General features: G+C 41.7%; 1 protein-coding gene across 11 annotated transcripts in view; it reads right to left on the bottom strand.

Annotated features, from left to right (window-relative positions):
• The window catches only part of SETDB2 (SET domain bifurcated histone lysine methyltransferase 2), a 617,221-nt gene that overhangs the window by 176,198 nt on the left and 423,861 nt on the right, over positions 1-17,162 (bottom strand). For all 11 annotated transcript variants that reach the window (XM_085621901.1, XM_085621902.1, XM_085621904.1 and 8 more), the window contains 2 exons: positions 14,815-15,064; positions 2,801-2,903 (listed from right to left, as the gene is read on the bottom strand). In XM_085621901.1, coding sequence (XP_085478027.1) covers positions 2,801-2,903; positions 14,815-15,064 — 353 coding nt within the window. The remainder of the gene's footprint in view (positions 1-2,800; positions 2,904-14,814; positions 15,065-17,162) is intronic.

Raw genomic sequence — 17,162 nt, 5'->3', positions numbered from 1 at the left:
AAATACAAATACAAAATAAAACACAAGGACAGAAAGCATGGGTGAGGGAAAGGCACTGCAGGCACATGCACTCCCTGACTGTACATGAAAAATTAGGAGTATCCTAGTGCTTCAGCACCTTGGGAGCTGCACCTTACATCCACCAGGCTCTGTGTGACATCGCCCATGTGCAGTATTCTTACAAGGAACCTCTATGAGAGGCAGCTGGTGAGTATTCAAATCGGAAGGCAGAAGTGTGGCACTTGACAAGCTCAGGAACAAATGGCTGGGGCGAACAAAGCATGGGTGGCAGCCTACAAGTATTCATAATTTTCATCAAGCTCCCTTAAGATTTCATATTGTGACTTGTACAGAAGGAACTTTCTGTACTGATTTCAGTTCGAAGCACAAGTACTTGAAAGCCCAGTTTCAATATGACCGCCAAATCTGCAGATAAGTGTCCACCAAGAGGACGCCACTGGCAGCCAGCTCACACGCAGCATTTTCAAGAAAATGCAATGAGAGCACTGCTCGGCAAGTAGCTGGCATTTCCTCAAACAAGTAACTGAAAGTAAGTGTGTGTGAACATTCATGGCACAGGTTAATTGATGTACTAGATAACTCAGATTATTATGTAAGTGGCTGAATCCTGGAGCCGTGAACTGAGCGAGGTGTGTAACAAGCTGTGAGGTGAGTTAAATTAATAAAATTAATAAAACGAGATATGAAGATTACAGTTAGTGTGTCTGTAGCAAAGGGGGGCAAAATATATTGTTGTGTCATTCTTGGGCCATAAACAATGTGTGTGCATCAAGAGCCGTGAGGCAAAGGACATTAAAAACGTGAAGTTGCAGGTGAAGCGAGCCTGGTTGCGGTGTCTGTTTACTGTGGAAATGGGGGTCGGAAGACCGGGGAAAAGTTATTGAGTGGGGAGTTAAATAAACTCTCATGCTGCTGAAACCAAGATCTGTGTAATGACAAAGCATAAGCATGATGTTGATTCAAGGAGCTCGAAAGCTTGTGTGTGGACTCACCAAGAAGTAGCAGCGTTTCTTGTGTAACCCGATTCCGGCGAAGTTTACTATGTGGGACTAACGCTGCGCATCTGCTAGCAACAAGGAGGCCATCCCCCAAAGGGGCTTTTAAAAAAAACATTTTATAACGCGCAGTACAAAACAGAGTGGCGTGCCGTGGGAGGGCACCGCACGAGCCGCTATAATTAAAGATAATGAGTTGGGTGAGCTGCGCACAACAAGACTCGTGCCCGCCATTATTTAATGTTTCAAAAAAAGTTTGGGACGAGCTGCGCAGCCCGTCCCGCTAGTGGCAGGTGTGGCCCCATTGTAAAAGTGAACGCATGCATAGCGTGCTGCAAGTACAAAACTAGTGTACACAAACACACTGCCTCCCGTCTGCAGCTGCGGAATGGAATAAAAAGTGCTTACCCACTAATTAAAAGACACTGTCTACCGCCGCAAGTAAAAGATCCAGTCCGGGTGGGCGGGGCTAAAAGGAGACAGGGCGGTAACAAGGAAGGACTAAAAAGCCTCCTTCACAATAGAAAGCCAGCATTTAGCCTGAACAATAACGTAAGCCAATGAAAATACGAGGCGGAGACTACACTCGACTTCTGAATGTTATCGATTACAAGAGGTCTCACAGAGCGAGCAACGCATGCGCGCTGCAACGCCAGGCGAGACCTAAAAACGGAAGCAGAATACAACAGCTGAAATTAAAAGTGACATTAAGCAATAATCTGTGTCTAAATATTTAAAGAAATTCACACATGTAATGTCCAAACCAAAACCCAAACATTAGACTGGAAGAATCCAAAAGGGTAATAAACCTTAACACAAAAATATTTGTTTATAGAAGATAAATGGATATCATCCGCTTCAATAATTTATTAACTACGATGTAGGATTTTTATTGTAAACTGGAATGTGCTAGCATTGAATGAATTGACACTGCTCTCTTACTTTAACAGACAGGGTATACATCTGAAAGTGTAAGAATAATTCAAATGACATGGTATGCAAAGAGATACTTACTGCGATGGAGAATCATAGGAAGCTGTACATTCGCTCTTGAACGGATGCTCGAAAAATACATATATTTGCTCTAGAAAAGTTATATGCAATAGATGTGATTCTCATGCTTTGCTATAGAAGCATATTTACCATCTTATGAACTTATGGTATGTACCCATGCGAAGCACCGTTTGCAGTGATGAGACATACTTGAGGGAAAAGTACACGTTTTTAAGCCTCTTGGTGTTCAAGGAACAACTCCGTTTTTTAACTTTTGAACAATTAAAAAAAGGTAAAACAAAAAAACTGGAAGTAACAAATCAAATATTCTCCACAAAAGCATAGGAAAACTAGAGAAACTGGGGCCAGGGTAGTGGCAGGCAGGTATTCCTGGGGCACTATACCTATTGACGACAATGGCAAGTGCAAGTACTGTTGTAAATAATACCAGAAATCTCTTAGGGCTGGGTGAAAAAAAAACATTCATACACCATGAAAAAGAAAAATGAATCTACCAGGAATAGATGTATTTTTCAGCCCTTTTTTTACACTGTGAGGCTATGCTGTACATTAAAAAAAGCTGACTGCCTAGCTTTAAATCCTTCACTATTGTCATAAAAAATTTAAGCTATGCTTAAAAAAAAACACAATGAAGTATGCTTGAATAAATCTAACATTCCTAAAAAAAAAAGCAAACGGCAATAAGAACCTGGTAGCAGCAGATAAAAAAAAAAATGGGTATAACTGGATCAACAGAATTGGATTGTTCCAACCAATCTAATGGTTAATACCTTTAGGTGTTTCCTGCGACTTTGAAGAATAGCTGTTTTAGTTTTTGGTCTTTTAACTGCTGGATGCCTCAAACTTCTTTGATTAAAGCCGTATTTCCGAAACCTGCATTGAAAATATTAAAAGGTGCATATCAGTTAACACTGTTTGAATAAATAAACATACTTCAGCTGTCATTCACATTCATTAAACTGCCTGTAGAGGCGAACTCCAGATCTCCCTTACTTTAATGTTGGTAGCGGGCAGGAAAACACTATGCAGCTGTCTCATAGATTTCATAAATCCATACATTATGTTTTCCAAACACTAACCCTCCAGATTTCGAGGGACTACATGCATGACTTACAAGCTATGTGCTATTTATATAATTGGGAGAGTAAAGTAGAGAGTACGACCGAGACATAGGGCGTTGGGAATTCTCAATCTTTTTCACTATTATTCCGCTGCCCATTTGCAATTTCTTTTGCTGAAAGGGAGACCAATAAAGGTTGGTGTGTGATTGACCATATCATGGCAGTGGGCCCAGTGTGGAAAATCCCTTGGCAGACTAAGGTAAAGGAACCAATACCCTCTATAAATCACCCATCACAAGGACCACCTTAGAGACCTAGGACAGGATAGCGGTCAAATAGAGGCTAACTTATTTTCCATCACCTTTTACCTCTCTTTCTGGGGAAATACAAAGTTTACTCCTGGACTAACAAGGCCACCTCTCACAACAGGCTCAGGGACATGTTTGATCACAACACCCTTAAAATATTCGAGAAGCTCAGGGAAGAATATGCACTTCCAGAAACTGATTATTTCCGATACCTCCAACTGTGTCTCGGAATGCACAATCCTAGAAGTTGACAAGTAGCTACCCGAAAGAACCCTGAGACCTTTCTAAAAATACTTAATAACTTGAAGTAAAACCATGAGACTTCCAAAATCTATAAAATAACATACTAAATCTCAAATGAGAAGACCAGCATTTTGTGTTCCAACAAGCTTGGAAAAATCACACTTAACCAGAAACAATGGAGAAAAATTCTAATTCGGACAAACAAATTTGCTTCCATGCAGTCGGTAGGCAATACTGCTGAAAATCCTATACCGTTGGCACCGTACCCCAACAAGACTGCCACATATGAAAAGGAAAGGAAGGGCAGTCAATGGTGTTGAAGTGGTTGTGGAGCATATGAAACACTGAAGCACATCCTTTGTTCCTGCCCAAACCTTAAACATTTCTAGATTTCCACACTGACAATTATATAGCACATCACTTTACCAAAACTGGTTACATGTCCGGAAGTGATACAGTTGAGCCATCCAGCTACATTTACCCACTATACGGCAGCCACAGCCGGCTCATCTCCCATTTACTGCTGGTGCCAAGCATACCATTTTAGCTTTTTGGGGCCAAAGGATGCTTCCTTCAAAACATGGATTGAAAAACTGTGATGGACTGTTGGAATGGAAAAATTGCTGAGTGCATACAGGGTGAGGGAAAATGTTCACCAAACAATGGAGCCAGCTTATTGGCTACATTAGCAAAGCTTCAAGGTTCTTTCTTGCCCCTAGAAGGTACCCATGCTCAAGATTCTAGACCACTTCAAACTGGGTGATTATTATTCCATAGTCTTACAAACCCACAATGGGAAGTCATCCCCAAGACTGGAATACCTCAAAAGGCTGTCGTAAATGCTTATTGAGCTGACACAGCGTGATTGGTGGGTGAATGGGGCGGCAGGAAGATGGACAGCATTTTGAGAGGGCATACAAGTGGGAGGGAGGTGAGATTTCTTGATGCTCCCGTTTAGAATTGTTCTAATGATGTTGCAGTAGCCATACATTTAAATACCAATAAAAACGTATTCGATGTGGGGAATGTATAAATATGGTCCCTTCACCCAATGAAAGTGGGGTTGTAGTCAGTAAATCTGATCCTCCCTCAATATATGCATTTTTTCCAATGAATATACTTGGTACCTGGGGTTAGTGTTAATTCTGACCTACATAAGTTAATGTATGTTCACTATTTAAGTGGTTTTCGGGTTTGAATAGTAAAGATGATCACCTCCAAAAAAGAAATTTCCCCATTGAAAGTGGGATTTGATTTAGAACAGTAAATCTTATACCCACAATTATAACAAACTTTAATTACTGAAAGTGGTTTTGGAGTTAGAATATTCAAACTGTCTTCCCCAAACATACATATTTTCACAATTCTTAGTGGGTTTTGAGTCATAATGGTACATCTGATCTTCTTCGAAAAAATCTTTTCTAGTGTACATGGAATTGGTGTAAGAATAGTAAATTTTTCATCCCCATTTAGAACCACTTTCCCCAAAGAAAGTGGGTTTGGAGTTAGTATAGGTAATCCGACACCCCTAAAATATGCAGTTTCTCCAATGACAGCGGGCTGGAGTTAGAATAGTACGTGTGCCCCCCTCTAAATCTGTGCACTTTCCTCCAATGTACATGGCTTAAGAGCTAAAATGGTTTGTCTGACACTCCAGCCCACTGAAAATCTGTACTGTCCTCAATGAAACGAAATCTGGAGTTAAAGTGGTAAATCTGATCCCCCTAATTACATGAAATTTTCCAAATAAAAAGAGGACTTGAGTTAGAATAGTAAATCTGACCTTCTCAATTACATGCATGTGCCTCAATGGGATTGGGATTAGAACAGTAAATCTGACATCTCATCCCAAAATTTGACTTTCCACAACAAAAGTGGTGTTAAAGTTAAAATTGGAATTGGAGCTAGAATAGTAAATCTACCTCCTTAAAATATGTGCACTTTCCCCCAATAAAAAGCGGAAATGGACAGGGGGTTTAAATATCTCGGAATATATATCAGTTCCCAACCCGCACATTTCATCGAGAAAAACCTCTTGGAGCCCCTGAAAAGGCTCCGCCGCGACGTTAAACATTGGCACTCCCTACCTCCGACACTCTTGGGTCGAGCCGCCCTGTTACAAATGACGGCACTCCCCAGGTTTCTATACGCCCTGCAGAACACTCCATTACCGGTTCCTCATTCCTACTTCAAAGCAATCGACGCAGAAGTAAGTCATCTTCTCTGGGATTGGAAACCTGCCCGCATAGCCCTGCATAAATTGGTAAGGGGCTAGTACGACGGCGGGATCGCCCTACCCAATATCAAAACATACTATTGGGCCTTGCAGCTTATTGTGGTAAACCAGTGGATACATGACCCACAGGAAGAACCTGCGCTTCTCATGCACAGACACACTCTCGGCACTGAAGGTGTTCTGGGTGCACTATACAACAAATCCCGTTAACACACACTATCGGGACCAACTGCACACACTGTACACATTTGGTTCACGCCGCTCCGTGCGCTTGGCTGGGAGGGGTTCTTAACGCAACATACACCACTTTGGAACACCCGACGATTAGGTAGACTCCGTAATAGCAAAGGCTACGTCCGATGGGACCTCATAGGTATATCGAGGGTAGGGGACCTGTGGAGAAAAGGTGCGGTCATTCCATTCTCCCAACTGCAGGAAACATATGAGATGGCTTTGACGGAACAATATTGCTACTTACAGATCAAACATGCGCTCACAAAAGCTATTCCACCAGGCACCGATCTCCCCGAGTCCTCACCACTTGAGGACAGACTATTGACAGACTGCCTGACTAGAAAGGTCATTTCCTGGACATATCGCAAAATTATTAATAACTGGCGGGACCCATGGTCGCCCTTCGTGAGAAATGGCAGGCCGAGCTGGGGAAGCTGGACGATACGAACTGGAAGGAGGCCCTTGCGTCCCCACGTAAAGTAGCCCTACCATCCAAATTACAGCTAGTACAACTCACAAGATTGCACCGAACATATTACACAAGAATGACACTATACAAAATGGGATGAACTGACAGCCCGGTATGTCTGAGGGGTTGCGGGTCACCGGGTACTTTCTATCATACCTTGTGGGGTTGTCCCACAATCATGCACTACTGGTAAGCTATCTTGGATACTATCACACAGGTTTGTGAACCTACTGTCCCCCCAGAACCTAAGAGATGTCTTCTCAACATTTAGGAGCCGACAGACCTTAATCATGCGGCTCAGGACTGGGCGACTTTGGTTATGATGCTGGCTAAATGTAATATAGCTCAACATTGGGGAGCGCCAGTCATCCCCACACTTCGACAGTGGTGTGGAGACATGGATAGAGCAATGGTGGTAGAGAAGGTGTTTTTTATCCACAGAGGGTGCCCCAAGAAATGGACACGGGTGTGGGGGAAGTGGAATGCTTTGAGTGGGAATATATGTACCCCGCCGCTTGAAGAATCGAACCCGGACCTGAGTGACTAATGGACACAATCAGAGTAACCTTTGAGAGAGTGGTAATTATTGTGCGCATAAGAAGGGGGGCAGGTGAGAGATGTGAGCAATGCATATTCATGAAGACGTTACTTAAGTGTTGGCACGGCTGTGCACGCTGTATGTACATACAATTCTAGACTTCTGTAATCAGTGCCAATTAATTTAAAAGAACAATAAAAATGTTTTTAAATTTTCTTTTTTTTAAAAAAGCAGAAATGGAGTTACAACAGCAAATCTGCCCCCCCCTACACCCACCCTCACATTAAATGCCCTTTCCCTAACTAAGGTGGATTTGGAGTTAGAATAGTATATCGGATCTTGCAAAATATATGTACTTTTCCTATTTTAGGTGAAATAAGGTTTAAACTGAAAATCTGCCCTCTTTCAAAAAACATTGTTCCCAATGAAAGTAGGTTGGGAGTTAGGATAGTAAACCTAACCACCACCACCTCCCAAAAATATGCAATCTCACCAATTATAGTGGAATTGTACTTAGAATAGTAAATCCAACTCCACCCACCCTGTAACCCAAACATATAAGTCCTATATGTAAACAAATAATTCATTTATAAATAATCAACATTTTCAAATAAACATTTTTTTCCAAAATATAACATTTAAAATAAGTATTTTAAAAATGTTTAATAGTGATTTTTAACATACTTTTTGACAATATTAAATATCGCATACTGCATGAAAAATGCTTATAAAAAAAATAAAGCTGCATTTCAGTAAATAATAAACTTCAATAGTTTGCAGCAATGGTCAACAAGGATGGTGGTTCCAGGGATTCTGCTCTGCATTTCAGGTAACATAACTCTCTTTTAAAAATGTAACTTTTGCTAATAGGTTGAGTGGTTCTGTTGACGAGGTTAGTATAGGTTATAGAGTTTAGAGCTACTAGTTTTATTAGTTGCAGTTAGCAATATGTCAGTGTTTCTATTGTATGTAGGTTAAAAGAAAAGGTAGAGGGCTTTGAATGTTTTTCAGGAGTGTTTTACTTTTAGTCTCAGTAGTGTTTTACTTTTAGTCTATAAGTAAGATGTAGGTAGTGTGAAGGTGTTGTTTTTGTGGTTTCAGAATAACTTTGATTTGTGGGTGGGAATGTATGTTTTTGTATTTAAAAAAAGACTTTACGGCGAGTTTAATTTTGTTTCAAGAAAATGGTGTCTTATCATTTTTCAGTTTTCCTTCAGCATTTCTTTTTTTAACAAATTTTTCTAGTTTTGGAGAGATTCCATGGTCTTGATGCAGTTTTTTGTGAACATCTGCTTTTTGAGAAGGATTATACTTTTTCATTTTTGGGGTAGGGGATCTTTGAATGGATTGCCATATGTGGATTTGGATTGGATTTCTTGTTCCAGGCCGCGTCAGCAACTAAACTGTGTACATTTATCCTTTTGTTTACTTTTATTGAGTTTTAGTTTGTAATCAAATGCATTTCAATCAATCAACCAGGATTTGTATAGCACTGCTTAATACCCATGAGGGTATCCAGGCGCTGGGGGGAGGGGTGCTGCTGCTGTGGGTCGTCAGTCGAATAGTTAGGTTTTTTTTTTTTTTTTTTTTGAAAAACCTTTATTGACATTTCAACCAATAACAAGTATGGGCCGACAACCCCCGGGGCCGGCCGCTAAGCAGTCAGAGTAACAGAAATCAAATTTTATCACAGGCAGCACCTCGGGGAGCAGAATCTCCATGCTAGTACACTCTCGGCCACTGAACAGCCCAAGTAGGAGACCAGGATACAAATGGTTTTCATTTTATAATAAGGGAGGATGGAAGGATCAGGTGCCAAACAGTTTCCCAGCAGCGAAAAATGACAGGCAGAATAATAAACGTCAACAATAAACAGCAATCTATCTAATCAATGGCGTTGAAACAGGAAGTTCAGGATGTGGAGGAATATCACGGCCATTTGTGCCTGCAGTCCCCTGCCCTAAAACCCAGAAAACGCCACGGAAATTGTGGCACACACGAAAATGCGGTGATTAACAACGAAGGAGTTCTACCATGCTGATCCCAGAGAAGAAAGACCAAGAAGAATAAGAGAAGAAAAAGGAGGCCATGAGAAAAAAAAAAAGGGAGTAAAGACTAAAGAGTCCCCTCCCCCAACCCCCCACCCTGCACCTCTGCAGATGAGTACGGCCCCCCCCCCCCCAGCAGTGTGCCTGTCGCCCCGGAACCAGACCCGAAATATAGAAGAAACAGAGAAAAAGGAGTAAGAAAAGAAACCCCACCAGACGGGGGGGTAGAGAGAGTATTAATAAACTGGAGGAGGGCCTTCAAAACCTGCCCCCGGCTTCTCCCTCCCGCACAATATGTTTTCCCCCAAAGCAAACAATAAACAACACAAAATCGCTCATGTCAAAGAAAAATGGGGAGCATTATGCACCTATTACACTAACAGTTATGCCGTGAGAGCACGCAACCCCTGAGCCCGCCCGCCTATTGAATGACCACCTCTGAAGGATTAGCCTCATCCTTGGCCACTCTTTGCGAATCCACCCATGCATACCAATCGACCCAGTGCCATGTACAATGTTACAAGGAAGAGGAGCGTCCAAAAAAGACCAGGAAGCGACACACACAGGTAGGGTGGAAGTCTCTGAATACCAACACAGTCAGCATTATGGAGGGTCGTCTTTCCCAGTGCTGCCCCAGGATCTGAACTGCACACAAGGTCCAGGAAGGCGGAATCAGCCAGGGCAGGCGACCGTTGCTTGTATATTGCCTGGGTCGCCGGAGGCCGCGCACGGGACAAGGCCACCACCCCCCACTCAGGTCCAAGACCTCCGGAACAGACCAGACCCACAGCCGGCCGATCACACGTTAGTTCACTGTCCGGAGTTTCCAGCTGTTCGCTATTCACAGGGGCGGCCACGACACTATCCTCCTGTGTGCAGTGTAGGAAGTCCCTGTGTACCTGGGGACAGGCAGGCCGCAACTGTTCCGACGCTGATGCCACCCCATCAAGCTTACTCCCTAATACCCAGGCGCCGTGAACCAAGGTGGAATGAAGGGCACCGAGAGCTTCGAGAAGGTCACCGTACCCCAGCACAGCTCCCGGCGCTCGCTCCGCTACGCTCCTCATAGTTGCACACTCCCAATCTTGCTGCGACCTAGTGGACAGGATGGTAGACCTCGTCCTATCAAGATGGCCGCCGGGTAGGTCCAACCCAGAGTGGGACCGGGACTCAGGGACAAGCGCCTCGAAGTTCCATGTCACTGGGAACAGGGTTCCGGGGGCAGGCAAAAATTTATCCGGTGTGTGGTCACGGGCAACAGTCATCCCCACCACGGACCAGCGCCCGCGAAAATCCGGGAGCAGCCCGCAAGAATCAGGGCGAGTTACGGGCGGCGTCCGGGCAGCTCACCGGCGAAGGCTGAGGCAATCACCGGAGAATCTTGAAATTGCCACCTCGGGCATGCACTCGTTCCGCTACGCTTAGTGGTAGGAACGACCACGGCGAAATGTAGGCCGATATTCGCACCGCTCCGGTAGTCCGACTCCACCCAGTCACCAAAGGCCGCTGTTGTTGAACTGCCGCCCGGCCATGTTGTCCACTCGAGGTCCCGGTTCCAGGGCTGCACAGGCCGCAAACTTCAAATGGACATTTCTCCGGCGGTACCGCCGCCAGAAACTTCGGAGTCACACGATCGGTTGCCGCTCTCATTCACCAACACGGGGATATAGCGCAGGCTAAGGATCTCATGCAGGATATCTGTGCGGGATGTGGAGGTTCACGGAGCCGGGAGCCTACGCTGCCGTTCCGGTCGCCATCTTGGCTCCTCCCCCGAATAGTTAGGTTTTTAGGCTGTTTCTGAATTCCTGCAGGGTGGGGGCTGTCTGGAGGAGGAGAGGAGGCCGTTCCAGGTCTTTGCGGCCGGGAAGGGGAAAGCGCGTCCGCCACTCCTGCTTCTGTGCATGCAGGGATTGTGGGCAGGAGAGAGGGAGGCGGAAAACAGTTGTCTGACAGATTGGTGGAAATTTACCCTGTGGTTAAGATAGGGAGGTCCTTTGTTGTGCAGGGCCTTGAATGCGTGGGTTAGCTATTTGAACTGGCACCTTCTGTTGATGGGGAGCCATTGTAGTTATTTGAGTAGAAGGGTGGTGTGGGCTCTTCTAGGTAGTTCGATGATGAGCCTGGATTGAATATGTAAAATGATTTGTGTGATTCATGTTTGCTTTCAATAGTGTTATTTATACATGACATTCTCTATTTTGTATTATGATTTTTTTGTTGTTGTAGGATGTGTGTAAGGAGGATTTTTTTATTGAACTATTCTTTATATATTATGTTTTTAATTTGTTGCATATTGTTGATATATGAATTGACCTAATGTATATGTTTATGCTTTTTCAATAATTAATTTTATTGTACTTCTGTTATTATAATGCAACACATTTTCAAGATTTATAATTTATAGATTGTAATAAAATAGGTTTCAATTTATTTTATTAAAAAAATATTCTTTAACTCTCACAGTTTCATTGCTGGTCAGGTAACGTGGGTTGTTGGTGGTTGATTTTTTGTATTTTTGGTGGAGCAGGTCACAGTATTGTTTGCGGGATGGCTTCTAAGTAGTATAGAACTTTGTTGTTTTCAAAAAGTTGAACTTTTTCAGTTAACATTTCATGAATTTGAAATAGTTTGTTTGGAAGGTTTAGGGAGTGGTTTTAGGTATATTGGCCTTATTGACATAAATTCTTGAAATTGTGCTAAAATGTCAATAAATTGATACAGGGTAGAGCAGGCCTTTACAAGTGTGCCATGCAAGGAGTTATTCCACACTTCCACTGCATTCTGCTTTCTGGTTTACGGTGCTATTGTAGACATTCCAACAGGGTATGTGGAATCTGGGTTGGCGCCTGTGCCCTGAACAGTACATGCAACAAACCTAGTCTGTAAGGCAATCCAGAGAAGAAGTTAGGTTTTTCTTCATTAGTTCTGCCGAATTTTGAGTCTAGGAGTAGACTGTAGTGCTTAGCTACCGCAGGAGGTACAAATGTTTTGGTAGTAGTTTTGTATTTCAAAATCAACATGATTTGGTAGCATAGTTGATGCTTAGAGTGGACTATTGTAGATACCTCAATAGGGCCGAACTAAAATGAAAAAAATTTCATTGTATTGCTGCTTCTGGGTATACTTTAAAAATTGTATGCATCGTTGTTTCAAGGTCCATTAAATTTTTCTATGGACATAACTGTTATTTTTTTATCCTACTTTGTTTATGCAATAGAAGTACATAGATTATTAGAATGATAGCATATATTTGCTGTCCAGAGATTGTGTACATATCTAGCTAAAGGATGGTAGGTAGAATTTAAATGTGCCACCCATTAACCAATTACATTGTGTGTCACGGATGGTATATTGTCACATGTGCTGAACACCATTAACCTTTTCTCGTTATTTTCACTGTCATATAAAACAAAAAATTCTTTAGCATGAGCTTCAGTAAGGTGGAATGAAATGTCTATTTATTCAAAATCTTTTAGTGTGGGTGTAGCTTATCTTTCTGTTCTTTGAGTTCAGGTTAATATTCTTCTTAAATTAGGACTAGAGGGAATCTGCTTTATTACCTGCTCAAGGGTATTAGATATATAATCTTCAAGTATTGTCCCTGTTGGAGCAGCAGAACTAGCAGATGCTTCTTTTAAATCTTGGATAATATTTCAGATCTGTACTTAGGACATATTACATGGGTGATTGTGCTCTTTAGTATTTTCTATGTTGCTATTTTATAGTTGTGTCTATTCCTAACAAAGGTTCAAGAAGCAAATTGCTTAAAAATACAAGACAAAAATACACAAATCAAAAATACATTAATGAAAAAAGGGAAGAGAGGGGAAAGAAAGAAAAAGAGAAAAATAGGAGTAACCATATGCAAAAAAACAGTCAATGTAAATTTATTACAAAATCAGGAACAATTAAGACAATAACGCTCAAAACAATGTTCTGGTATGAAAACAATACAAATCACAAACCAGACAGGTGGCAAACGAAAAAATATACGTAACAGTGAGGGTACAACATATACAAAAATAGATGTGTCCTTCATAAATATTGGCCACAAAAGGCGTAGACGGCGTTTCGACCACTGTAGAATTACACGGTTATCCTCAGGACTAAAAGTTCCATTGAGCGTCACAAATAATTCAATATCTGAATAATACATATGGGTCACAAGAAAAGACCCACTTAAACAATAAAGAGAAAGGAGAAGGAGTGAAAGAAAATATAAAGAAACAGACTGTTACTCCTATTTTTCTCTTTTGCTTTCTTTCCCCTCTCTTCCCTTTTTTCATTAATGTATTTTTGATTTGTGTATTTTTGTCTTGTATTTTTAAGCAATTTGCTTCTTGAACCTTTGTTAGGAATAGACACTACTGCCCCTGGTTCAGGTGTGTTGGGCTGCCCCTGTTGTTGGTAATATTTTATAGTTGTAGCACAGCCATACCATTTGCTTGAATAATGTTTGCTACATTTCCAATGGGTTGGATTGTTGGTTGAGATTTCCTTATTACAGGTATAACTGATATATGTTAGTAAAGGTATGTCTTTGTGTGAAATCTTGTAGGTTGCTACATTAGACATTATGAAATCTGTGAATGATATAAATATGAGAAACAATTTTAATTTGATATATTAAGCATAGTGCGACAGAATACATATATTTTATTTCAAATCAAGAAATATTAACCTCTGCTGCTAGAGCTGGTTTAGTTGAGCAAGGTGACACTCCAATGCTCTGGAGCTGTTGGATTGCTTTGTTTTCTTCACTATTTAAATCATTATTAATTGGTAGCATGTTTCCATTTGTAAAATTGCTTGCTTGCTTTTGAATTTATTGGTTCATGTTTAATTTTTTGGGGGTATTACCTTTTATGCAAGATGCTACTGCCTGGTGGAAACTACAATTAGGACTACTAAAAGAGGCAAAGATAGAGCAGCCATTCCTGGTTTGGATTTCCTACTACCTCTGTGGATTCCAGACACCCAACAGGCTTACTGGCCTACGGAGGCCCAATAATGATCACAGTGCACACCTCCTGAGTGGGGGGACAAAGGACCTAGGAATGTTTGCCCACCACCCACTGATTTAACACCAGACTAGCTTGCTAGACTAGAGAGGCCCCACAAAGGTCAAATTTCGTTACCAAGAAGCACTCGTCTAATTCCAAATGTGACCAGTGGGCATGGCAAATCCTATTTTCCCTTTTTACACATAAATAAAAAATGCTGCAAACCCACCTTTATTTATTACCTGTAATTAGCCTGCAATGTCATGGTCTATGTACCACTAAATGGTTTCTTCTATGGCGCCTCTAACAAGCCCAGCTTACTTTCCCCTATACCTTCTCTAACAAGCCCAGAGCTGCTGCCACCCTACTACTGTCTCTGAGCATGTATTCCTAAGACTACTGTAACCAATCTACTCTCAATGACATATATTCATTGCAGTGTCTTCTGCCTCTACTTGAGGGTATCTGCCACCAGCACCTTTTTTCAAGTAGTAATTCATGAACAACAGTCTCAGCCAGCAAGCTTCCCAATGTAAACTTAAATCAACCAACTCAACACCACAAGCATCAACAACCTTGTGAGACACAAGAGACCCAATCACACACTTACAACCCTCTTTTAATTTATGTTGCATTCTTCTTACATTGCAGTGTCCTTTTCATCATTCATAGACGGAGGCAGAAGTCCAGGCTTATCGGCTGTGCCATTATTGCAATCCTCTATAGTTGGGACGAGCTCTATCTCTGAATCTGAGCTGGAAGCTTCAATTTGAATTTTCTTTGGAAGTGCCGCCAACCCTGCATGTGCTATAGCTTCATTATCTTTCAAGGGAGCACCCACTTCTACATCTTCACAAGTAGCATCCACGTTCACATTCCTGGTTAATATCTGGCCTACAAGAGGGGAATAAAAAGCAAACATCGAGCATGATTTTACAGACTCTCATTCTATCCCTCAGAGATTCAGATATAAAAATGTCAACAATTATTAAATTAATTAGACATGTTAAACTCTAGCAATGCTTAAATGTAACAATACTACCTAAAACCCCATGGGCCTTAATATGGACTCTTTTTTCTCCAGCTTCTAAGGTGGTTTATCCCAGAGCTTTAACGTTAGCAGACAAACTGGGGAAAGTATAAGCAATTTACAACTGTGGCTAGAGAGATCTGGCAACAGTTTAAAACACATTTTAACCTTGTATTTATTCCAATTTCATCATAAATATATTGTTTATTTAATGGGGTATTTATTTACACTGAACTGTGTTAATCAGTAAACTATTACAAATAATTAAGGAAAACAAACAATGCAGTCATGCTGCCGAGATTATATTATTGATAAACTGCTAATGAAAACTTTAAACATATGTTAGGATTATATACCTCTGCAGCCATTAGGAAGAAAGGTAAATTTAAAATATTCATAAGAAAATAGCTCAAAATGTCTGAACATATACGGAAAACAAGACAACAAACCCAATGGGTTTCCAGATACTACTGTTTCAAACAAACTCTCAAAAAACGTTTGTACTAAATGTGAATGAACGTTCTATATTTGTTACAAAACGTTCAACATATTTTCTTGATTACAGTTCAATTTGATGTTTCGGATAATCTGATGGTGTATTTCCAATTGCCAAAATAATTTTTTGCTACTATCAATCTACTGAGAACTCAACATTTTGCATATTTTAATGGCAAGAATGTAGGTAGAAATATTATTAAATGCTCTACTTATGCAGATTTACATTAAATATGGTTTCCAACTGGATTCTTCATTCAATATTCTACACTTATCTAAGCCTTTGTTAAATGTGCCTAACTAACATTTAACTAAGTTTAGCAATTAGTTGTTGTCCGCTTAGCAGTTGCCATTTGTATGTAGGTGGAGTTTGTTCACATTCAGAAGTGTCCAGTATATATAAAATAAACCTCTGTTGGTTAAACACCATTTGGAAGAGCAGGGTGGGGATGCTTGTAACTGTTAAATGAGAACAGTGGTAAGCAGCAGTGCGCCAACCCAGCAGCCTGCATGTCATTTTTAACAATTAGCATTTTAACTTTGGCATCATTTTAAATATTCAGTACTTTTAGCCTTACGATCCTTCAGGGCATCAGATTCTCTTTAAGTTCACCTAAAGCACTTGCACTTTGTAAATGCCGATCCCTGGTCCGCCGCGGCTTTTCTTGCCGATTGTTGCGGAGGGACGTGGCTCCTCCCCTCAGCTCCCTCATTTCGGGGGGCTAAATCTCTACGTAAGAGGCATGTGTGATCGTATGCCCAGCGGACGCGCCTAGCGGGCGTGCCGTAGGCATGCCAAAGGCAAGCCTGGCTGCGCCCAGCTGGGGCTAGGGGCCAGAACCCCTGCATCTTTTTCCCAAAACCAATATTATTACAAGGCAGAAGAGCTGCTTCAATTATAGGGACCTATTGTGGAAAACTGCCTATGCTCATTTGATCCACACTGTAGCCTCACCAAGTGCATACATTGCCCCTTTAAACTGTCAACTCCCTTACATAGCAACTTAATTAAGCTTAATTCTTACAAAATGTTTTTACTTAACTGCAGGTCGCTGCCTAAGCATGCGGCGGAAATTAAAATTCTCTTGGAGGAAGAAGGGCTAGAGGTTCTGTTTCTGACAGAAACCTGGCTCAATCCAGGTACTGATCCCGATCCCGATCTCGTCCAAGCTCTCCCTCCGGGCTACAATATTCAGAGGCTAGATCGGGCCTCAGGTAAAGGTGGCGGGATCGCCATTATTAACAAAAATCAACTGACCTGTCTCACATCTGGAAGTCCAATACCAGACTGTGAGAACCTTGTGTTCTAAATAGGTTTCACACCCACGCTCACCCTGTCGGGTATTCTAATCTATTGGCGCCCTGGGTCCTTGGGACAATTCTGTAAATCTCTGCCCGAAATTGCTGCTAACCTAGCCAGTACCCCTGGCAACTTCACTTTATTTGGAGATTTTAATCCCATTTCGA

Source organism: Triturus cristatus, chromosome 8 (assembly GCF_964204655.1).
Source record: "Triturus cristatus chromosome 8, aTriCri1.1, whole genome shotgun sequence".
Taxonomy (NCBI): Eukaryota; Metazoa; Chordata; class Amphibia; order Caudata; family Salamandridae; genus Triturus; species Triturus cristatus.
Note: the sequence above shows the minus strand (reverse complement) of the source record. Positions and strands in the feature narration are given on the sequence as shown.